The sequence below is a fragment of the Telopea speciosissima genome, chromosome 9 (assembly GCF_018873765.1).
Source record: "Telopea speciosissima isolate NSW1024214 ecotype Mountain lineage chromosome 9, Tspe_v1, whole genome shotgun sequence".
In the NCBI taxonomy this organism is placed as follows: Eukaryota; Viridiplantae; Streptophyta; class Magnoliopsida; order Proteales; family Proteaceae; genus Telopea; species Telopea speciosissima.
In genome coordinates this window covers 45,881,264-45,906,101 of record NC_057924.1, presented here as the reverse complement: position 1 = coordinate 45,906,101, position 24,838 = coordinate 45,881,264, and the positions used below count along the sequence as shown (strand labels likewise).

Below are 24,838 nucleotides of genomic sequence, written 5' to 3'. Positions count from 1 at the left end.
CCAGATTTTTGAGTAGGGTGTAAAGATTCAACTGGTGAGAGATTGACTTGTTTATTTGTTCTTGATGCAGTCTCGTGTTGTCTGTCACTATTGAGGCCTGGTGTATATTCTGTATCACTGATGCATGAAAGCATCTCAATGATCGTGCTATCTGGTACCAAGAAATGTAAGTATCAAATAATGATACTTACATTTGCACTGATCATTGGAGATGGGTGGAAATTTTTGTATCATCATTTGATTTTGTCTTTGGTAATTTTAATACATTCCTAGGCGCATATGTGAAATTTGGGTCCAAGTGGAGAATCTGATATGGATCCTCAGCAAAAAATTTCATCATCTTTGAGGCTGTGCAGTTTTGATCTGGCAGAGAATGAGTGCAGAATTATATTCATTTTGTACAATAACTTTTTTGACAATGTTGTTAACCCATCCTCTTATGAATTCTTAAAATTTTCCCTTCAAAATATGGTCGGATATAGCATCCCGAAAATATATTCAATTGTTGAGATATCAGTGTTTTTTGTTTTTTTTTTTGAAGTTAATGGCATTCTTCTTGTTAGAAGTTGGTATAACCTGGTGACCATGACTGGATCTTGCTAGTTCATTATGGAGGTTCTATTTTTATTTTTCAAGCAAGAGCGTACTGAGGTGGGACTTGGGAGTTGAACCTTCTGTATTGCAATTATAAAATTTTAGCGGTGAATGTCTTGGGACTGTTGTGCATGCTGAAAAAGTGTTTTATTTTCATTTGGTTGAAGTACACCTTTAATCTTGAAATGCCCTGATCTGATATCTCTGTGTTCTGGGAATTGGGTGGAATTTGGATTGATTTATTGCTTTTAGGAGTGTATGGGCATGCTAATATTTTGGCTTTACTGCCCATCATGTGTTTGTGAATCAATCTTGGGTATTTTCTTGAATGATGGGTTTTTGTACTTGCATACAATTCAACCCCATATCTTCCTCGTTACAGAATGTAGTAATTCTTTGAGGGGTGACATGTTCATCGTTCTCTTTTTGTGTGAAAACCTTTCCTAATCAAGATTTAGTGTTTAGGGTAAAAGATTTGCACAACGCTAGCTTAATTTCAAAAAATTGCATGCAGACACCTCTCATAAGACTCAGATTACTATAGCACGACTACCTGTAAAATGTCTCATATACCCCCATTGTTTTTAGTGTTTTCTCTTAATACTCCTCAAGGCAAGAAACTGAACACTGTCCGTGTAGGAAACCCAAAAAAAATGTTAAATAACCTTGCAAGTAATGAGATTGAAATTTTTCCATCCCACTTACCAAGTAACACCTTTAACGTTAGGCTACAACCACTTGTTGGACACAAACTAGAAGAGTGTAGGGGCTAGTTCGATCATCATTCATTAGCGTACAGTAACTAATTTAAAAATTTTTAAGTAAACTTAGTAAATTGATCTCAAAGCTGAAAAATGGTGTTTTTTATGTAGTTGGCAGATCATTGCATTTTTTTTTTATTTTTTTTTTTGGGGGAAGGGGGGGGGGGGTGGGTGGGTTTGGTGTGTGTGAGTGCATGCCTGTGTCCATGTATGTGTGTGAAGAATGTCGAGCTTATGACCCTAGAATTGCCATAATGAAAGGGCTGGCTAACACTCACAATGGATCAATGCAAGGGTTGGCTTACATCTATGTATAGACAATATGACATACTATTATTGTTAATCTAACTGCTTTGATTCAGTATGATTCAATGTTGGGCTTAGCATTCATCTTTAGATGACATATTGTTACCCATGGCCCTAAGTCTTAACTCGAATCTAAGGTTAGGTCTCATCCCAAATTCGAATAGCACAATTGTAGTGTCTAATATGGGTCATCGCAGATCAATTGCTCAACTTTCACGGGCAGACTTGAAACCTATGATATTTATAATGCTGGGCTCATGCCCATGTTTGAGCTCAAGGTATAATTCTGCAGGCTGAGTTGCTTATGTCCAACTTTGGCTTCCTTACAATGCTAACAGAGTGTGATATACTAGGGAGCAGACTGGAAGATTATAAACTATGGGAGAGAGAATGCTATCTGGCCGCGTGTGGTGCGTGGCCCCTACGCCAAGACATAGGACCGTGACCCCCCAGAAATTTCCACCTTTCTATGGGGCATTTTTGGGTGTAAGGGCCGTGCATCGCACACGGTTAGGTAGCATTCTCTTTTCCATAAATTATTTATTATATATGAAAAGAACTTACTCAAGTGGCTAGATAAAGAGTAAGTATCAAGGAAAGTTTTGGGAACCAATCGGAGCAAATGAAAGTGAAGAAGAGAGAGGAATACCTTCCGTGGGCCAACTGCATATAAGTTGTTATGTTCAAGTAGGATTAGTAAACCAACCTAGTTTCATGGAAGTGTGGGTGTGTTTTACGGTCATAATGTATGGTTAGATAATAGAACAACCTAGTCAAATCAAGAGCCTTAGGCAGTATAAGAGTTCTATTCACTGTTGGTAATCCCACACTTTACTTGTGGGTTATCAATTGTATTTATAATGTGAGTGGTTATATGAGATAAGGATAGAGTACATGTGATAACAATCTGTTTACAAAGTGATAAGGATGATTATGCTTGAACGGCTGAACTGCCCTTGAGTTTATCAACACCAGAGTGTAGTTATAGTGGTTGCAAGAGTTGGAGATGAGGTAGAACTCATCTTCGTGATACACCTCCTCAAGTGAAGTGGGCGGGAACCCGTCAAACTACGACGACGATCTTAACTCCCTGCTGCTGTTATGCCTTTTTTTTTTTTTTTTATCTCTTTATGAATTAAAGGTTCGGACACCGGCCGGTTTCTTGCACGAAACCTCTTTTGATCATTGTCATTGGTGAGTTCCTGGTTTCTCGTTTGGTTTCTACCCATCTCTGCCATTTGTGAGTGTCTATTCTCCACCGTTTGTGCGTGTCTATTCTCCGCCGTTTGTGCGTGTGCTACTTCTCTTATCCTTCTCTGCTCCGTTCACCATGATCCTCGGAACCGTCGGTGATGATACCGACGATGCCGATGACGATGATGATGAACCCACCCCTTTCTTCACAGTTCATCACTGCCCCACCTTTTCCTTTTTCTTTGTTTGTCTGTTTGCAGCTGTTGCTGACCCTGGTGCTAGTGGCACTGAGTTTATCGTCGACTCAGAAACTCCAGCCGCCATTCAACCTTCACCATACCTCTCCTATCGCCAGCCGAATCTCCACTCACCGATCCAGCAGATCCTTATAGATCTGTTCGAAAGTAGGCTGTGGCAATGTTTCAGATGGTTTTAACTGTCTATCAAAGCCCCACTCGTTGATCTAGCAGAACTCTGTCTTTCTAGCAAGTCTGTTTGAAAGTAGACTGTGGCAGCATGTCGGCACGCGTGGGAAGTCTGGTGTTTTTGGTCTATTCGGCACGTATGGGCCCACCTCTATTGGCACGTATGTGCATGCGCTTATCTTTAGCTGTGTCTACAGCTTTTTCTCTAGGGATATGGTTATAATCCATCCCCTACTCTGGATGACCCAGTCAATGGCATGTGAGACCGGGTCAATTTCAACTCCTTGGTTTTGGATAGTGTATATCCATACCTTGTGTTTATCATGCTCTCTATCTATCGTCTGTATTTTGTTTCCCTTTGTTTGGCGTTGGACGCGCATGAATGAATAGCCTTCTTTTCTACCAAATAAAAAAGAAGTGAAGTGGGCGAGAACGATTGTTGAGCTTGTCCCGAAGTTTGCAGAACCATGGAGTAGAAAGACCCTTTGTCATGATGTCCGCGAGCTGATCTAGATTGGTAACAAAATGAATACCCAAGCGACCAGTGGCTACCTGTTCACGCACAAAGTTGTAGTCTATTTCAATGTGCTTGATGCAGGCGTGGAACAAAGGATTGGTAGTGAGGTAAGTGGCGCCAATATTGTCACAGTGCAACATTGGTGGGGAAGGGGAGATGTCAAGATCGAGGGGAAGTTGACGTAGCCAGAGAAGCTTAGCAGCGGTATTGGCAAGCCCTTTGTATTTGGATTCAGTGGAAGAGCGGGCGACGATGTGTTTCTTCTTAGACCTCCAGGGGATGAGATTGGTGCCTAGATATATACAGAACCCGCTAGTGGAGTGGCGATCATCATGGCAACTAGCCTAATCAGCATCAGTGTAAGCATGGAGTTGAAGAGAGTTGCACGGGTGAATAAGTAAGCCATGGGCCAAGGTATCCTTGAGATAATGAAGAATACGTTTGACGACAGTCCAGTGGTCAGTGGAGGGGGAGTGCATATACTGACAAACTTTGTTGACTGAGAAGGCAATCTCAGGCCGGGTCAAGGTGAGATATTGGAGTGCACCAACCGTGCTCCACAGAGAAATCCACACCACAAATCCCTGGGAAGATGGAATCCCACAGAGAACACAAACACTTGGAGAGCAAGGAGAAATTGAAAATTGATTGAATAATAGCCTAGTCTTAGGGTTAGGGAGGTTATCTATTTATAACCTAAAACCCTAAAACTCCCTTCCCCAGTTCCCCTTGTAGACTCCCTCTAAGAATCGTCCAAGAGAAAGAGGGGGGGGGGGGAAAGAGAATCAGCCACTTAAGTGGCCTGCTCTCTCCCATACTCGTGGGTTGGACCGGCCTGCCCCATGTGGGCGACCTAGACTGGGCCTCAAGCCATATTCAATTAACACATAAGTTTCTCTTCTACCCAAAAAAAAAAAAAAAAAAAGTGGGTAGGGAGTCAGTAAGGTCATATAGCTCAATAGTAGCAAGAACCAATGTGTGGTAAGTTTCAAGATGTAGTTGGGTTTCAATGAATGCCAAAGACGTTTAATAGCCCAAATTATCAACTCTGCAACATGTTTGGTTTTTGTACATACGATTGTTTTACTCGGAAATTGGTAGTAGTAATATATCATGTCTGAGTTATCAGGCGAAAAAAATTTTAGGGGTGTCAACATGCCGGGCTAAGCCGGGCATGTTGAAACTCTAACCCAACCCTAGGGGTCTTAAAGTCTGGCCAAGCCTAGCCTAGCCCTATCAGGGCTTAAGAAACACTCAATCTAGCAGGCCCTACTCAGGGCAAGCTCGAGTTTGCCGAGCCAAATTGACACCCCCTACAAAATTTCATTGGGTTGAGTTTAACTCAGGTTTTCAAGTTTAACACATAGTTGGAAAATCAGGTTTTTTGACTCGAATTGACTTTCACAAAAACCTGTTGGCCTTGTCAAATCCGATCAAGACGAGTCACAGTTTTTTTTAGGGTTTTTTACAATTACCACCCCCAAATCTTTCATATCTACTATTACCCCCCCAAAAACTTTCAAACAACTGTTATCCTCTCTTGTTGCATACTAATAACAAAATGACCCCCACCGTTACAAACCCGTAACGGAGGGGGTTAATAGTGACATTGTGCTGTTGTCACGAATTATACATGACCAAAATACCCTTCATCCAAACCCTTCCTCTTCACTTCCTCTCTTCACTTTATCACTTGCAGCACATCGGTGGAACATGAACATCGGCTTCCTTCTCCCGGCGAAGGAAGTTAGGGTTTGAAAAATGACCTCTCCAATGATAAATTAGCCACTCTCATTGATTCAAATCAAGCCAAATGAGATAAACATGCCAAAAAAAAACACAGAACCACCAAAATCCATTTCCATGGATTCAGTCAGATTCAGGAAGTTAGGGTTTGAAAAAAAATATTCAAATGTTAAGGTGGATTCAGATTCAGGAAAGATCAAAACCCTAAATTAAAATTAGAGGTTAAAGATCTCTACAGCGTTTGGAGAAGATGGTTTCTTCTATGCGATTGATGCCAGTGGAAACCAGATGCGGTATGATGGGAGACGAATGGGAGTTCATGTGCAAGGGAAGAAGAAGAAATAAAAACACCTCTAGCCTTCTTCTTTCTCCACTACGAACCAGAACCTGAAATCCTCAAATCCCTTACCAAGACCAATTTTGAAGTAGTTGTCATGGTTCCTCAAATCCTCTCTTGCAATCCTGCTCACCCCCTTTTCTTCCTCCCAATCCCCCTGGAACCTTGCCCCACCTCCAAGAGTAGGCAGCACCACCGGAATCGATGTTAACCCAATACCTTGGCCCTCAATTTGTGACCACCCCTGTTCTTGGCCCATAATAACCGAATCAATCTCTGTCAAGTGGGAGTTCTTTGATCTTGAAAAAGAAACAATAAGAAACGATTCTGCATCTAATGGGATATGAACAACTTTTCTGTTGCACACATGAATACGAATCAGCTCTATTTTGTGACTCACAACAGAGACCATCTGAACTCTGAAGTCGGAAGTCAAAACATGGCAAAGCAGCTGAGTGACGAGCAACAATAGTAATAGTGGAGCAAAGCTACACTAAAAGTCTAAAACTGCCCCACCCCCTCTGCGAAGAAGATGAAGAACCCTTACTATTCTTCCTATCTCTAACTTCTCTCTCCCTGGTTTGTTTTTTATTCGAAATACAAATCCATTTTTTATTTCTCCTCCTCCTTCCCCTACAACTCAAATCCTCCCAACCCACCGCCCCTGTCCCTCACTCACTCCCTCCTCACTTCTTCTTTCCCTACAACCCGCTCCTTTCATTGCCCATCGCTCTTCTTCTTCTTTCACTGCAACCTATCCTTTGAAAGGTTTAATATTGAAAAAAAAAAAAAAAAATACCAATCCGATTGACTGCAACAGATGAAGTGAAGAGAAAATCAAGAGGAAGATCCCATTTGAAGATTTGTTTTATTTCGTTTAGACATAAGGGTATTTTGGTCATATATAATTCGTGACAACAGCACAATATCACTACTAACCCCCTCCGTTACGGGTCTGTAACGGTGGGGGTCATTTTGTTATTAGTATGCAAGAGGGGAGGGTAACAGTTGTTTGAAAGTTTTTGGGAGGGTAATAGTAGATATCAAAGTTTTTGGGGTGGTAATTGTAAAAAACCCTTTTTTTTAAAGTAATAAATATGTATAAATTAGAAAAATAAAGAAAAAATATGGGGGAAAAAAAAAAGGAATCACATATCAATGCATTTTGAGTTTATACCATTGAACAAGTGAAGGGAGATGAGGAGACGAGGATTTCTTACTGTTTTAGAATATTATTTTACACAACTCAGTTTCTAAGTGAACAAACTTTATTAAAAAAACAAACTAAACTTGCCAAGTTTGTAATGACTCGGGTAAAAATGTTGAGTCTTGTTTGTCTCGAACGATTTATGACCAAGTCTCGTCATTTTTTATGCTAGTCTAGTCTACATGACTCTTGGTCAGTTTTTCTAAAACTGACTCGACTCAAGCGACCCCCCCCCCAAATAAAAGAAGTATAAACCTGGTTTTCCAACTGTGGTTTAAAATACTATTAGACGCACTCAAGGAACTAATGCGTGTGATTTGGATTCAGATTACTTTTAGTAAGATTACCAAATGATCCATTTGTATGATGCCAAGAGTTTTAACAAACTGAAGTTCTCCAAATAGCATTTCTACCAAAAAAAAAGGGGTTTTTTTCAAATACCCCCTAAAAAGGGTCAAATTTATGAATGCCCCTCTGAACTTTCATTAATTTCAATTGCACTCCTACATTTCAAACTAAGTATCACTATAGTCCCTCCCGTTAGTCAGAGACGTTATGTTATAATGGATTCTAATTTTTGAACATTGTTGGACCATTCTGCCTTTTGATAAGGTACAATGACAAAAATACCTTTACTTTGGGAAAAATAAAATTCCAACTCATCTTCCCCAAACCTCTGCAAGTTTTCCATTTTTTCAAACCCTGAACGATATTTAAAGGAAGAACTCCTTCGATCAAGCAAAGTATGTGATTCAAGCTTCAGGACCTAAACCAGCTTCGGTTTTATCTCATCTACCTCGATACTTCCCGCATTTGAGCTCCAAGGCGACCAACTGGGATGATGAGGCAAAGTATGTGACTCAAGCTTAATTCGACTTCGACCAAAAATTCCACCCCTTTGTTTATCCAACAAATCACCGTCAATTGAATTTCCTAAGTCAAAGACTCAATTTGCCGAGGAAGAATTCACGGAGACTCGATCGATAGAAGGGAATACGTTGGAGTTTGAATCTCCATTACTCTTAGGCATTCTGTCGAAGAGAGAGAGGAAACAGAACTCGAACCTTGATTGTTGCTAAATCTCTAGCTCCGAAGAAGCATCTGATTTGAAAACTAAGAAGAAGAAGAAGAAACCATGAGAGAGAGGAAGTGATTCCAAGAAAAGGCTCTGAGATTTAGGGTTCGGAGCTCATCTTTAGAGCAAGAGTCTGAAGTTGAAGCTGAATTCTGTTTTTGTAGTGAATTAATCCAATGGTCACATTTAAAGAACTTGAAGAAGTATAATTGCAGAAGGAAACTGGAATTATTAATCCGAAGAATAATCCTTTTAAGTTTAACATGATTCTGATGGTCACATTAAAAGAACTTAAGAACTTGAAGAAGTATTATTGCAGAAGGAAATTGAAAATCAATTTAGAAACTCAGATTGAAATTAAATCTGAAACTAAAATTTACATAAGCAAACATGTGTGAAAAACAAACTCTGAAATCAGAACTACAAGAGAACCAGAAAAATAGAAATCGCAGGCAAGAGGTATGAACTTAAGTCTGAACCGGTTAATGAAGATATGGAAGCATGATTCTGCAAGTTACCGTCAAGTGCAGTTTTAGGCAAGGTTCTAAAACTCGGGTTTCGAATAGGTTTCAACCAGCCAGAAAACGAGTTCGTCTCGGTTTCGACCATATTTCGGTCGAAACTTGAGATTTTCTCCAGGCTAACTCGAACCTTGGTTTCGAGGCTCAGAAGTTGGTTTTTTTCCCTGATTCTTGTTGTGATGCCTATTTTTGACATTTTAAATTCAATCCATGCATTAGTTTCACATAGAGAACATTAAAAATATTACTTGTGGTTTTGATCCAAGTTTGATACTGTATATTGTTCTTGGACATGGTATCAAATAAGGTTTGACCGGAACATAACTCCTTCAATATAAATGAGATTTAAGCAACCTTGGATTTGTTAGAAAATTTTGTTGTGATAGCTTTCCAATAAGTCCAAAATTGCTTAAATCTGATTTATATTAAAGGAGTTATGTATCGATCAAACTTAATTTGGTGTGCGCGAATGTTGTCAAAATCACTCTGAATGAAAATATTTTTTTGAACATCAAAACAAATGAATATTTTACCGCACTTTTGGATTTTAGTAATGTTTTGTCATATTGACATTTATGAAATTTTTAGATTTGAGAAAGTTGAAAATTGCACTTACTGTTGAAAATCCATGTTTTGTTCTTGAACTGGGGGGTTGACTTTTCTTTCTTTTGGAATTTGATTTTTTAACTATTTTTATTGGATTCAAATAGGGGATATTTACTTATTTATGAATAATATCTTAAGTAAATGAACCATTTACTTAAATGATATTAGACATAATTAAGTGTCTGTCCTGGTTTCTGGCAGTTTCTAACATAAATACTTGTCTGTCCAAGTTTCGAGCCAAGTTTCCCCTAGTTTCGATGGGCGTATGTGTCGAAACCACCGAAATATGGTCGAAACCATCGAAACCGAGTCGAATCCAGGGATTTTATAAAATTCCCCTTCAACTCGTCCCGAAAACCTGGGAAACCGAGTTAACTCGGTGGTATCGACAGGTTTCCGTCGAGTTTTTGTTCCATGGTTTCAGGTTGCTGGTTCTCTATCGGTGCCTAATCTTTTGGGTAAACACCAGTAGATCTTCATGACATAAGGAACTAAGGATTGTTCAACTGAAATCTTAATTGGAATAGTGCTTGATCGAAAGAGTTCTTCCTCTAAAAATCGTTTAGGATTTGAAAAAAGGGAAAACTTACAAAGGTTTGGAGAAGATGAGTTGGATTTTTTATTTTTTCAGGTAAAGGTATTTTTTTCATTTTACCTTATCAGGGGTAGAATAGTCCAACAATGTTCAAAAACTGGGATCCGTTATGTTTCTAACTAACGGGAGGGCCTATAGTGGTACTTAGTTTGGAAAGTAGGGGTGCAACTAGAATTAGTGAAACTTTAGAGAGCCATACGTAAGTTTGGCCATTTTCAAGGGAGCATTTGAAAAAAACCCAAAAAAAAAGTTGTCCAAATAGCATTTGGAAACTCTATGCTTACATAATTGAATGGAGAAGAAAAGAATTTAAATTTTGAAACGCTACCTAATATCTTTGTAAGGAATGATTCTCATTCTTGGATGGTACTTCACTAATACATGTGTGCACATTGCTTTGATTTGAAATTTGTTCTAAAGGTGTAACGGTACACAAAACAACAGACTAGTGCCAGTGCTTCCTTTAGAAACTGGGTCAACCGATCCAACGCGGTTGAGATTTCTCTATATTTGCTCACTGTTTTAAAAATTGGAATTGGGATCGATCAGTAGTCTTAAACTATTAATTTAGTCAAACCCACAAGCTTTTCCTTATTTCATTTATGTTATTAAATGTTTATTTTTTTGGGATTTATTAAATAGTCAATTATTTTGATTCTTAGTCTACAGAAAGAAAATCTTTCTACTCTTTTCAAACATTAATATACTCTTGTGTTATTTCTAAATGCAACAAAGCTGTACTCAGGTTTTTAAACATGTTGAAAATCATTGGGGTGTTTTATGAATAGAAGACCCCATAATTTAATATATGACACTAAATTATATATACATTATAATTTATTTTTTTTAAAGAATTTGGTGTCTCGCCGTGACCTTTTCTTGGATTCTCAAAACTTCTGTCACCCCATCCCCGTTGGGGCAGAGAACCCATAGCTATCTCTGAGCTACCGGAGGCTCTGGGGAAGTCAGAATAGAAGAGCACTCATCTTGGGGTGGGCTTACTATTTAGTTGCTTTCAACAGTTATCCACTCTGCATTTGGCTACCCAACACGCGTTTACACAATAGATTCAGGGAATTAATAGAAGAAGTTATACCATCTAATGTAATGTCTGACACCCCCCCCCCTCTTTTTTTTCTTTCAAAGGAAGACACCATACATGAGTGAATGTTGTGTCCCTGCCTCCCTGGGGAAGAATTATTATGATAATTAAAGACCCAAATGCTTCATTTTTATAGTTCTTTAACCATTGAGCAGCCTATTAGATTATTGAGAAAAAAATACTGAGATAAAAATAATAATAATAAAATAAAATAAAAACCAAAGAGAAGTAAGGTCAATATTATTGTAGAGAAAAAAAAGGCAATAGAATTTTTAGTTTGGTAGGATTGTGATACGAACCTTGGGAGAATTCAACTTTATAAACCCGTAAACCTGGTTGCAAGGTGAGGGAACCCCAGAAACTATACCACCATGCTTTCAAATCAATGTCCATGACAAGTAACCCACTGTCTAGTGGTATGTCTTTCCTAGAAGCTTCACTCTGGCACCAGGTCACTTCTTCCACACAAGAGTTGTTGGGACCGAGGATTGGTTGCTTTGCTACCACTAATACAAATCTTGATAGAACTCAATCTTATACCACCTTAGAAGGTGAGTAAACCTACGACCATATCAGCTTACACCAAATCCCTTTTATAAGCAACGTGGGATCAGCCCCCCATATTACTGATATGGGATCGTAATAGCTGGATAGTATCTCTAGACTAATAGAAATATCTATTATATGGTAAATTGAATAGAGCTGAAATTTAATGAACATGAAGACCCAAGTCGCTTGTTCACATGTCAAGCTTCAACCATAACAGAATTCACCAGCCAACAAGATTAAACTTCGAATTATTTTTTTTTTGTTTAAAGGGAAAATTTCACGGACACCCCCTGTAAGTATCCAATATATCACGGACATGCCAAAGAAAAAATATCACAAACTACCTTTACTTTATGTTTTTATTTCAACTTAGTCCACTCTGTTAGGTTTGTGCAGTTAAGTTGCTGTTAGTTCTTTTATAATGACATAATTACCTTACCACAGGGTGAACTTCCTATAATACCCTTAAGGGTAAAACCCAAAGTGAAATGTCATATTTCAAGCTATTGAAGGAGAGATTGAGCACCTTTAAATCTCGCAGAGATGAAATGCAAGTGGCAATCCCTCCAACAATGGAGTTATTTGCAAGATTGAGGATTGTCAGTGAATCAACTGAAGTAGAGAAGCAAGGCATACCTGAAACAAAAAAAATAAAAGAGCTGAAATTGTATCTGGCGGAAGTCACCAGATCTGATTTGAACTTGGGTATGGAACTCACGATAGAAGAGGATTCGGGAGTCAGGATTCGAGAGAGGAGACTAGCTCTAAGGTTTTAAGTTGCCTTCAAAGGGGCTTCCTTCTCTCCAAATCTCAGATGCACCAAGGAATTCAAACTCTCTGATTAGGTCTGCAAGTACTGTCCAGAAATAGGACTGGGAATGAAGCTTTAAGATTAAAAGAAATTAGGAAGAAGGGCAAGAAATAAGAAGCAACGTAAAGGGAGTAAGAGATAGAGAGAGAGAGATTGATAAAAATTAAACCTCGATGGACAAGATTATTTTGTCCTCATCTCTGTAAATCTATTCTGTTTCTATCACAAAAAACCAAAAGCTAGAAAATGGAAACCGCCCCTGGGTTTCTGCCTTCCCTTGTTTTTTCTCAAACATAAAACAAAATTTCCTATAAATCCCCAATAAAACCCCCTCTGTTTGAAAGTAAACCAAAAACCCTCTCAAAACCATCTCCCTTTCTTTATGTATGAATTATCTGTCTCCAAATTCATTCCAGAATACAAAATTTTTAGCACCCATCCGCATTACAAGAGAAGGAATTGGGGGCTTTCGGCATGGTGAGACAGGGGAGCATGGTGGGGAAAAAGAGAATGATAGTAATGTTAACAAAGGGGTTTCTTTTATTGCTATGATTCGTTTCCATTTGAGGAAATATAGTGTTTATGAGATTTGAATCACTACTCACATCCTCTGGGATACGTTGCGGAACAGAGGGTATAGCGAGCGAGGGTTGTAGAACTAAGGGCATGGATGGGGTGGGGTTGCAAGGAGTGTAGGTCTGGGCGGCGATTACAGCGGTAGATTATTGCAGAGGTTGGGGTTCGCCAAGGGGGCTGGTGGTTGTACAGGTGGTGGTGGTGGTGGTGGTGGTGGTGACGGATGACTCTCAGTTGAAAACGAGAAGAAGAAGAAGAAGAAATAGTAGGTGGGTCCCACTTATTTGATTAAAAAAATGTTCATAGGGAAGATGATGGAATTATAAGAGTTTTTTATTAAATTACTAAATGAGTAAAATGGACATTTTAACTTGGGTGCTAACTATGCTTAACGTCAGGGGGAAGATTGCCATTTTCACCAAGTTTGGCAAGTCCATGACATATTGAATACTTAGAGGGGGTGTCCGTGAAATTTGCCCTTTTTTAAATGAACCCTTTCTACAAAGAAAGGGATCGTAAAAAATATAAGAAGTTTCACCAACAAATGAATATATAGATAAATTTAAGCTTGAAATTTGACATGTGGCCAATATAGACCATTTTCGTTATACTCATGCAGTTGAAATTGCAAGAACATCCTTCCAAGTGGTAAAATTTGCTTGTTGGAATTAGCAAACATAAGAGTGAAAATATCCAATTCTTTTGCCCTTGGAAACAAATTGAAATTTGTATATTTGATACAAGATAAAACAAGATGATTTTAATCTATGAATATGGACAATTTCTAATACTTATTTAAAAATTAAATAAATAAAAAAACAATATTCTTGAATGCTCACAAAAATTTTCCATTATTCATAATGTGAATAGAATAAAGTTATGAGAATAAAATATATTATTCTATAGATCTTTTAGAGGGTCAAAAAAATGTTTTCTTTTGGATGAATAAAAAAAATATGCAATCAAATCCCTTGTAATGTGAAATGTTAGTTTTAAATTAAGATGAGTTGGTCTCAGCCTTTATTTTAATAGGAGGAATTATGATGGAACAAAAAGTCACAATCAACCATTATTAATTAATGCAAACAAGTTGTCTTAGAATTTAATGACTTGGCTTGCTTTGCATCCATAACTTATTAACCCTTTTTAAATCAAATTCCATTATTTGGCTCTAACCGGTTCTTGTGTTCTTAGTTGAGTGAAACCATGGCCACTACATCAAAATGAAATAGTCATATGATCAATCACTATTAATGGAAACAATGAGTTACTTCTCCTCCCACTTGCTATGCCCATTAATCCCACTCAACTAAAACTGATCAAACCAGTCAGTCCAATCCCTGATTTAATTTCTAAGATGGTTAAATCTGTAACAAAAACCACTACTTCGGAATAAATCTTTTGGAAGTTGATAAAAAGTAGGGTGAGACATCACACCCAGATTGTCAATGACATGCAATGAATAGGTAGTTAAGGATTCAAATTGACAAAATCATAATCCCTGTCAGTTTTCATGTTTAAATGTGTACTAAATAGTAGTTTTCGAATTGGTTCATGGCTACCCATTCCTTGTTCCATTCTATTGTGAAATGTGAATTAGGTTACAAAATAAAAAATAAAAAAAGGTGCAGGAAGTACAATTATTGCCAGAGGGCTTGAATCATACTCACAATCATGGGACAAAAACCCGATCGAAACCTATCGAAACCATCGAATTAACTCGGTTTTTCAGGTTTTCGAGACGAGTTGAAGGGGGATTTTATAAAATCTCTGGATTCGATCAGGTTTTGATGGTTTCGACCATATTTCGGTGGTTTCGACACATATGCCCATCGAAACTAAGGGAAACTTGATTCGAAACTAGGACAGATAGATACTTATACCAGAAACTGTCAGAAACCAGGCCAGAAACCAAGAGAGATACTTAGTTATGTCTAATATCATTTAAGTAAATGTTTTTGTATTTGTATTTTATTTACTTAAGATATTATTCATAAATAAGCAAATATCCCTATTTGAATCTAATAAAAATAGTTAAAAAATAAAATTCTAAAAGAAAAAAAAAATCAATCTTCCCAGTTCAAGAACAAAAACTGGATTTTTTACAGTAGGTGCAATTTTCAACTTTCTAATGTTGGGGTTTTTCTCAAATCTAAAAGTTTCATAAATCTTACTATGGTAAAATATTACTAAAAACCAAAAGTGAGGTAAAATATTCATTTGTTTTGATGTTCAAAAAAAATATTTTCATTCAGAACGATTTTGACAGCATTCGTGCACACCAAAATAAGTTTGATCAGTACGTAACTCCTTCAATATAAATCGGATTTAAGCAATCTTTGACTTATTGGAAAGCTATCAAAACAAAACTTTCTAACAAATTCAAGATTGCTTAAATCTCATTTATATTAAAAGAGTTATGTTTCGGTCAAACCTTATTTGATACCATATCCAAGAACAATATACAGTATCAAACTTGGATCAAAACCACAAGTAATATTTTTAATGTTATCTATGTGAAACTAATGCATGGATTGAGTTTAAAATGTCAAAATATGCAGCACAACAAGAATCAAGGCAAAAAACAACTTCTGGGCCTTGAAACCAAGGTTTGAGTTAACTTGAAAAAAGTTTCAAGTTTCGATCGAGATATAGTCGAAATCGAGACGAACTCGTTTTCTGGTTGGTCAAAACCTAGTCAAAACCTGAGTTTTAGAACCTTGCTCACAACTCATCTAAACTCAACTCAACTCAGTCTTATCTTAATTGAATGGGGTCGGCTACATAGATTCTATTTGTCCAATCAATTTTATTCAAAGCCATACAAGATTCTAATCCTAAACTATATATGTCTTTTCTCACCACTTCTCCTATAGTTATTTTAGGCTTATTTCTATCTCTTTTAACTCATTCAATTTGCTCTAATTTGATAATTCTTTATTGGGAAAGAGCACACCACCCGGTTGCGCAGTGCACTCTGCCCTTGCGCCCAGAGACACTGGTATGTGAAATGACCACCACACCCTTAGTCATTTCCATATTTCTAAGAGTTGTGGCGGCCATTACGCATGCCCCTATATCCGGATGTAGGGACAGCATGTGCTGCATGACCAAATGGCGTCCTTTCTTCTTTCTTTCTTTCTTTTTTTTTCTAGTTTTACCACTTATCCACTGTAACATCCTCATTTCAATCACATTAAGAATGTGTTTGGTGTGCATTCTTGGAATGCATTCTAGGTTGATTTTGCATTCTCGAACGATAAAAGTAACTATTTTTACATCCAAGAATGTGAAATTGACCTAGAATGCATTCCAAGAATGCATACCAAACACAACCTAAGTTTGTTTAAATGTGTTTTCTTTACTATCCAACATTCATTCAGCTCCACACGTGTTGAACTATGGCACCTTGAATTCTTCCTTAGAGAATGATTGATATAGTGTTATACACAAGGAGAGAAGTTGAGAATATCCATAACGTCTTGTTGTGGTTGGAAGTTCTTTCTTTTACCACCAAACAAACACCTCTTTAAACATGATTTCATGGCTTTTTAATCCCACACACATATCACTTAAAAACAAAGATAACGGACCCCCCCCCCCCCCTCAAATGCAAGGTGGCCACACCAACCCCCCTTGTTCCAGCTCTCATAAACCTTTATAAGAATAATCTCTCCGGCCTCTTATTTTAAAAGAAAAAAAAAAAAGGAGAGAATGAAAAATCTATCAGCCAAAGCTACCCTACTTATTAAACATAGATAATGTGAAGGTCAGATTCAGAATACAACTGTACATGAAGTTTAATTAACGCGGAATCAATTATTTTAATAAAGCCCAAATGGGAAAATGGAAAACCTTTCTTCTCTCATCTTTCACCTAAACCGGCTTGTTGGTTGAACCAAGAGAGCTGACCGACCACCTGGAAAGACAAAAACCACAAATCTGATGAACTCAAAACCAAATGAACCAATGGAACTTCCTCCAATAACTATTATGTGGATCATTTTAATTACCTAGTGAAGACTCAATACTGATGAAGACTAGAGGAAACCCAATTGGATTGTGGGCCCTAACCGCCACACATGTGGGACACACTTCATTAAAACCCTTTCAGATTAAAATAGTTGTGTAATTATATAAATACACTTGAACATTCTCAGTAAGACCAAAATGTCCCTTGTAAAGGTGTTTTTCAGTGTCACCATCTGATTGGTCAAGGAGATCCAAGAGAAGACTCTTCTAGTAATTTTAGAATAACCAATGGGCTATTTCCAGACCACCGGTTCAATTATTTGTCTGACCTCCTGTCCTTTTGTGTTAAACTAAGGGTGTCAGTCGGTTTGGTTTCGGTTATTTGGTTCGATTTAAAAAACAAAATGTAAAAACCAATATCGATCCGAACCGAGAATAGGAATATATTTTCAAAATCGAAATCAAATTGACTCGGTTTCGGTTTTTATTCAGTTTTGTATTCAACTTCTATGTGGGTTTTACTTTAGTTTTATATTCGGTTTAGATGCGACTTTAAAAGTTCGGTCCAACTTTTTTACATGTTGACCAATAAAAAACCCTTATATGTTACGATCATAATACACCAAACTTTTCCCTAACACTAAAATGAAAAAGAATTTATCATCCACATTTGATTAAAAAATTAAAAAAAAATATAATTTCATACGATTTCTTATTCGATTTGAAAATAAGTAATTCCGATATAACAGTTTTAGAGATGAAACTAAAACTGAATCAAACCTTAAAAAGATTCTATCTTTGAAAAATCGGTTCGATTCGATTTGATTTTAAATGGTCGGTTTCAGTTTTAAATAGACACCCTTCCTTATGTTCGGTAGAGGATCCAAACTGCACTATAAAAAACCCCCACCACCCCCATTTCAGCACTCACCAACTGCACCCTTCGAACCCAAAAGTCTCTCAACCTCAAAGGCTCTACAAGGCTCTCCCACCACCACCACTACCACTCAACCTTCTTCTCCATAATCTTTCATGAAAATGGAGAAATCTATGCCAAATCTAGAGAAGCCCATTAAAGAAAACCCCATGGAGAAACCTCATAGCAAGTCAAATAGATTCTCTATCTCAGCCTTTCTCTTCTTCATCTTCCTCTGTTTCTCTATGCTCCATTTCCATCCTTCTCCTTCTAAACTTTTCCACAATACAAAATTCTGGTTCTTCCTCTCCAACGCCCTCATTCTTATTATCGCAGCTGATTCCGGTGCCTTCTCTTCCAACAAGCAGAAATATGATATCTACGAAGAGTACTTGATGAAAAACAGAGTAAGGATTAATGCTTCATCAAATAGCAAAGCAACTATTGCAACATCAATCGTCGAAAAGCCGCCGCCGCCACCGGAAAATGTTGCCAAAGGCGATCTCGAGAGCGAAAAATTAAATGAAACTATTCCAGAAGATGTCCCTTTTAATAAGAGTGACAATTTTGGAATTTTGGAAGAGAATACAATTGAAACAAGGAGAGAAGAGGAAACCCATGTTGAAGATGATGCTTGTGAAATAAAGGAAATTCGGCGAAGCAAGTCAGAGGAATGGATCTCTGTTACTGGTAATGAGAATAAGAAGAGCCTAAGCAGGTCAGCAACCCAAGGACATGAGCAAAGGTTGGAAGAGAAGGAAATCTGGGCCATGTCAGATGAAGAGCTCAACAGAAGAGTTGAGGAGTTCATAAGGTTTAATAGACAGATGAGACTTCAGGAGAGTAGGAGACTTTTGTTGGCTGGAGATAATTAATTAATTACACAAATGAAGCTTCCAGTGGAAAATATGGGAATGGATTCATATTTGCTGTCTCCTTTGTCATGTTCCTGTTGTCTTCCTTTGTCCTTAATTCCTCTTGATCTCGTCTCCTTTTGCTGAAGAGTGTAAATAATCCTAATGTATAGTTTCTTTTCTCCAGATTCTCCTTAGATTTTAATCCTCTTTGATGGGTTTTCCGTTTTAAAGAACATAATTTCATGGATCAGCAGTACATGTCTATGGAGATATCATCAAATATTTGATTAGCTTAAGAAATCATCTTGATTAATGGTGGTCTAATCCTGAATATTTAATTTTTTTTTCAGATATTAAATTTAAAGGACAGAGTTTCCCTCCACCCACGATCCCATTCACCAAGGAACAGGAGAGGGCGGGCATGGGTATCGGGAGGGTATTTTGGAACATACAAAAACCTTAGGAGGGGTTTGTGAACCCTAGGCCTAGGATGGTGGGTAACCGTCCTCTATGGGTGGAGGAAAACTTCGTCCAAATTCAAATGATTGATCTTCAAAGGTTTTAATGTCTAATTTCTTTCTATCACTAGCTACTTTCATGTTTGGAAATGGAGTTCCTCCAGCCGTGGCGGTAGTTGGAGGGTCCAGCCCCGTAAAACAATAGCAAAAACAGGGGTGGGCTGGTCATTTCATAGGTGGGTCCCACCTGGACCCCACTTGTGAAATGATCAACCCCCCTGCTTCTAGGGTGGTTTTCAAGCGTTGAACCCTCCAACTCCCACCACGGTTGGAGGAGAGCCAGATCCTCATATAACACATTGAATTTTGTCCATTTTATGTTTAGTTTTCACATAATTTACTTTTTACGTTCTTTGTCCAAGAAGTAAATTATTTTAATTGTCTTTTGTCTTATTTTCAAAAGTCGTTTATGATAAGGATATAAAAGAATTTTCGCGAATGCACATATAAATTGACACTAATGCACCCATTGGGGGAAAAAATGTGTCATACTTTAAAGACATAATAGTAAGGTTACAAATTATTTGATCCTTTAAGGGTTGTCAATGAGAGAGAAATAAAGATGAATTTTTGTAATAATAATAATTATAATAATAATAATAATGGAAAGGGATTCATGCACGAGAGATTCTCTCCCATCGACGATTCGTAAAATATAGGGTTTGAAGTATTTTGATGGGGAGCTTTTGTCCCCATCCAATGTTTTTGTGCTTGACCATCTACCATGCACAACAATGCACAAACTTTATTATTATTATTATTATTATTATTATTAGTAGTAGTAGTAATAGTAGTAGTAGTAGCCTCCATGTTGTAGTCATATCAGTAGATGAATTGATCATTTTAACAATTTGAATAAATAAAGAGCTTTCTTTATATAGACCATAAGTCAAATTTTACTGGTATATTCAATTATGAACTTCTTTCTATGCTTTTTGATCAACCTTGTTCTCCAAGTAAAGATGAGTTTGGCAAACAATTTTTCAAAACATTGTTTTTGACCAATGCCATTGATCTGTATCGGTATCAAATATTAGTATATAATCAATACTGTACCAACACCTTGATCCATGGATAGAATTATCTTTGCAATATAATGTTTTGTGTTCTCCTTGCAAATAATGATTTCTCTATTCTTACTAGTTCTTTTTTGGAAGCAAACTAATATTTGTTCAATGTAACCAAGCGCGGTTATATACATAGAGCCCTTGCCAACAAGTTAGTATGTTGGGCAAAACCGTCCACTTAACCTCCATACTATATGAGAATTGGTGACATTAGCCTGATGTCAGTGTTATAATAACATTTGTTTTTTTATGTGTCTTTTCCCTAGTGACAATTCTTTATATACCAATGCAAGATTACATGAAGAATATTTTTTTTTGGTAGAAAGAGGACTATTCATTCATGTTCGCCCAACGCCAAGCAAAGAAAAACAAAATACATAAAACAAGTAGATAACATGATAAACGCAAGGTATGGATATACGGTATCTAAACCAAAGAGTGGAAATGGACCTGATCTCACATGCCATTGATTGGGTCATCCAGACTAGGGGTTGGGTCACAACCACGTCCCTAGAAAACAGGTTGTAGACACAACAAATTTTAAGCATATGCACATACGTGCCAATAGAGGGGGGCCCATACGTGCCGAACAGTCCAACGCCACACTACCCATGTGTGCCGACACGCTGCTACAACCTACTTTCAAACAGACTTACCGGTTAGGCAAAAGTCTGTTGAATTACATGAAGATTAATACTTAAGAATTATACTATATTTACTAGATGAATTGAAAATAGTAGTATAGGATTTCTCACACATCATTGAGTGATAGGCACTTTAACACCAAAAAGCTCTCTAATACAATCTAAATATGTGGATTCTCATGCGCAAAATATATTAGAAAGGTTATTAATCATGCATATTGAATTTATTTATTTTTTAATATTTGTACAATATATAGTTCAGAATAAATGCTTAAAACCGAATAGAAGGATTATCTTATCCAATAGATATTTTAAAAAATATTCAATGCTTCATGAATTTATTCTTTAGCTTGATATAGTGCAACAATATTACTAGGCGACTGTATAAAGAAGTGTAGGGAATAAATATTTATATAAGAATAAAGTAGACTTTTAAATTAAATTTTTTTTTACTACTTGAATTAAACAATTTTTAGAAAAATCAAAGATTACAACTTTTTAAAACACCATGAATTAAGATTCTTTCTCTATAGACCAAATTTTCATTTATTATTGGTAACAACTTGGTGTGAGGAAACAACTTTAAAGATGGTAGAAGGATGAATATTCATATATTCTAACCCCAAGGGGCAGCGCTATTGACAAGGGACGAAGCCTAAGGAAACTAAAGGTCTTGAGTTCGACTCCGCCTCCCCCCTTGGGGCCAATCGCCTGAGAGGAAACTCCTTGGTGAACATGGGGCCCTAGTATCTTCCGGTTTGTGTGTGTTGCAGGGTTGTGCACGACCCTTGGGGGAATCAGTCCGCCAAAGGCCGGACACCTCCAATTCCAAAAAACTTAAAAAAAAAAAAAATTCATATCCTCTCCAACATGCTAGTGTGTCCAATGCGCATCCGACTGCTAAGCGGGTTGGCATGTATACCAAGGACAAGATCATTCTCCTAAAAATCGGTTAACCTTTTGGGATTGGTGTGTAGTTTGTGTGATTACACTTTCATTAAAAAAAAAAAAAAAAAAGGGTAATTTACACATACCACCTCTGAGGTTTGACGAAAGTATGATTTTATCCCCCAGTTTTGAAAAATTCTGCGTACCCCCTGAGGTTTGCAACTGTTAACAAATACACCCATTTCATTAGTTCATTACTAACTGTGTTAAATTATTTATATGAACTGACAGAATTGCCCTTGCAAAAAAAAAAAAAAAAAAAAAACCTGCAACTCATCTGCCCCCAAATCGACTGGGGAAGATGAGTTGCAGGTATGGAACACATACACATACCTGCAATCGGAGGATTAGTCGATCGTTTGGAGAAGGACGACAAGAGACGACAATGGCGATGGCGACGATGCGATCTGGATTTCAAGTAGCATTTGCAGAGGCGCGAGAACAGCTCCTTCTAAGAGGGGATTTACTTCCTCTGCTCAGAACGATGATGCTCATGAAGCGGCAAAATGGGAGAAGATAACATATGCTGGCATAGTATCGTGCACAATTTTAGCTATTGTCAATTTATCGAAGGGTCATCCCCACACTGAAGAGCCTCTTGCATACCCATATTTGCAAATCCGTAACAAGGAGTTTCCATGGGGTCCATATGGCTTTTTCGAGATGAAGAACACCATTAATGGATAGTCACAAGTTGATTTTTTTGAAACATTAAGATCTGTTCGAATATTCCCCTGGCTTCCTCAAGCAAGGTGATTTTAAACTTTGACTGTGGCTAGTTGTGTTGGTTTTTATCTTACTCTGTAGTCCAATAAGAACTCTAATTAGTTTATGGCGTAATTTCCCCAGTTTGTCATCTTAGGTTCTTGCTTTGACCCTCTCTCGTTAATGGTGTGTTCAAACCCTAAATTGAATCTTTCAACCTCTTCTTCCCAAACCCTTCTTTTGTTCCATCAAATCACTTTTGGATCTTTGCATCCATCTGGTTTCCCTCAGATTGCTTTTCCTACATGGTGGAATCTGAACATCTTGGTGGATTTTTGTCTGTTTAATCTCTCGTGTTCTGCTTCGTTCCACCAAAATTTTTATTTCTCTTCGTTTCTCCAGCGTTTATCCCTGCAGAGCTGCGAGAGTTCTTACACAAAATTGGGTTCTTGAGGGCCTGGATTCCAATAATTTTGCAAGAAAAAACAATCTGCAGCCTTAGATTGGATTTCCCCCTCCCCCTTTCCCCCTCCCCACCCCCCCTCTTGATCCCTATCTTGTGTTTTGATTTGTTCGGAGATCAGAAGAATTGGAAAATTATAAGTTGTAATTCATGGAGCTCAGAAGATGATTTGCTGGTGTTTTTTGGTTTTTTTTTTTGCAAGGGTAATTTCGTTAGTTTAAATCAAAATTTTAACACAGTTAGTAATGAACTGATGGAATGGGTGTATTTGTTAATGGGTGCAAAGGGGGTACATAGAATTTTTCAAAATTGGGGGGTAAAATCAAACTTTCGTCAAACCTCAAGTATGGTATGTGTAAATTACCCAAAAAAAAAAAAAAAAGGACAAGACGATTCAATTAAAATCATCAGCTTAAAAAAAAAAATTCCCCATCCTCCCCCACGCCATAACCTTTTAATTTTCATTCAGGTAACCTTTGAAATCTGGTGTCCCTCTCCAATTCCTAAAAAATGACAGGGTATTGTATAATGCAACTGTCCCTTTCTCAAAGCCAATTTCAAGGCTGAGAATTATTAGCAAATGCGTATCTGCCACGTAAATCCTATTCCCTTTATCTTAGGTTGATAGACATTTCTCTACCACATTCTACCCAAAAAAATAAACATTTCTCTACCACACACACACACACACACCGCGCACAGGCCCAAATTCCTGTCATGTTCTGTTGCCACATGACAGTGGAAACGCCAGAAGCAGCCACCGCTCCTGATACGATTATACCCTACCACTTGGCCTCTTAGGCATATATGTTCTATGGGGTGTTGTCCTCTGTGCCGCAGTGCAGCCTGTGTCCAGGCACATGGGATTGGCATAATGATCACTCTGCCCTTTGCATAGGCTGCCCATTTGCCTGGGTGCAGGCTGCGCTGCGCCACAGAGAACATTCTCCCATATTCTATATATAGGAAAATAGTTTTCTGTTTTGGAGTGTGGCTTACGCTAGTACTCCCATGTGTCTGTCTCTCTCCTCAAAATAAGGGGCAAAGGTATTCTTTCATATGGGAAAGAGAGAGATAGACTCATGGGAGTGCTGGCATAGGCCACACTCCCGGACAGAGAACTTTCTCCCATATATATATATGGCCTTAGTCTTTGCTTATCTTTTTGAATTTTCATTATCTCAAGTATCATTACATATTTAAAAGGGAAATTTATGTTTACCATCCTTGTACTTTCAAACAAATGTGTCTATCACAGTATCACCTCTAAAATTTCATCTATTTCATAAACCTCCTTTGTATTTTGAAATATTCTTACCAAGATACTCTTACAGTTAGACGAGAATAGTTAAGTGATGATGTCATCATTCAAATATAATCTAAATACCCATAATATCCCTACCTTAGTATACCTTAATATAAAACGATAAAATGAAAATACCATTTTTACCTTTTGTACATCCCCAAATCATCTTCTTCCTCCTCTTGCAACCCCACCCACCCCCTTCTTCCCTGACTATCTCTGCTTGTCCTCCACCGCTATCCATGGTGCACCTTCTTCTCACCTTCTTCTAATCCTTGCCCTCCACCTTTTATTTGTAGATTGTGGATGATTTCCTCTCTCTCTCTCTCTCTCTCTCTCTCTCTCTCAGGTTGTGGGAGATTTATCTTGTTACTGTATCTGGTTTTTCTATAGAGCTTTCTTTGTATGTAGTGTACAGACACACATTTTAATGCCACCACCCATTTCTCGCTTGGCCTTTGATGCTTCAGTGTATTCCAGAAATCTGGCTGCAGATTATTAACTTATAATTCTTGGATATTTC

General features: G+C 37.7%; 2 protein-coding genes across 4 annotated transcripts in view; both read left to right on the top strand.

Moving 5' to 3' along the window:
• LOC122640453 (ubiquitin carboxyl-terminal hydrolase 25-like) overlaps window positions 1–519 on the top strand; it is a 73,482-nt gene extending 72,963 nt beyond the window's left edge. For 2 of the 3 annotated variants that reach the window (XM_043833659.1, XM_043833658.1), the window contains exon 9: window positions 71–519. The gene's annotated coding sequence lies outside the window, so the exon portion shown is untranslated. The remainder of the gene's footprint in view (window positions 1–70) is intronic. The other variant, XR_006329661.1, reaches the window with a different exon arrangement.
• Window positions 520–17,871: 17,352 nt separating this feature from the next.
• On the top strand, window positions 17,872–18,685 carry LOC122638957. The gene has a single exon (XM_043831807.1). It carries the CDS (start codon window positions 17,927–17,929, stop codon window positions 18,683–18,685), a length of 759 nt encoding a protein of 252 aa, XP_043687742.1. The 5' UTR covers window positions 17,872–17,926.
• The last annotated feature ends 6,153 nt before the right edge of the window (window positions 18,686–24,838 follow it).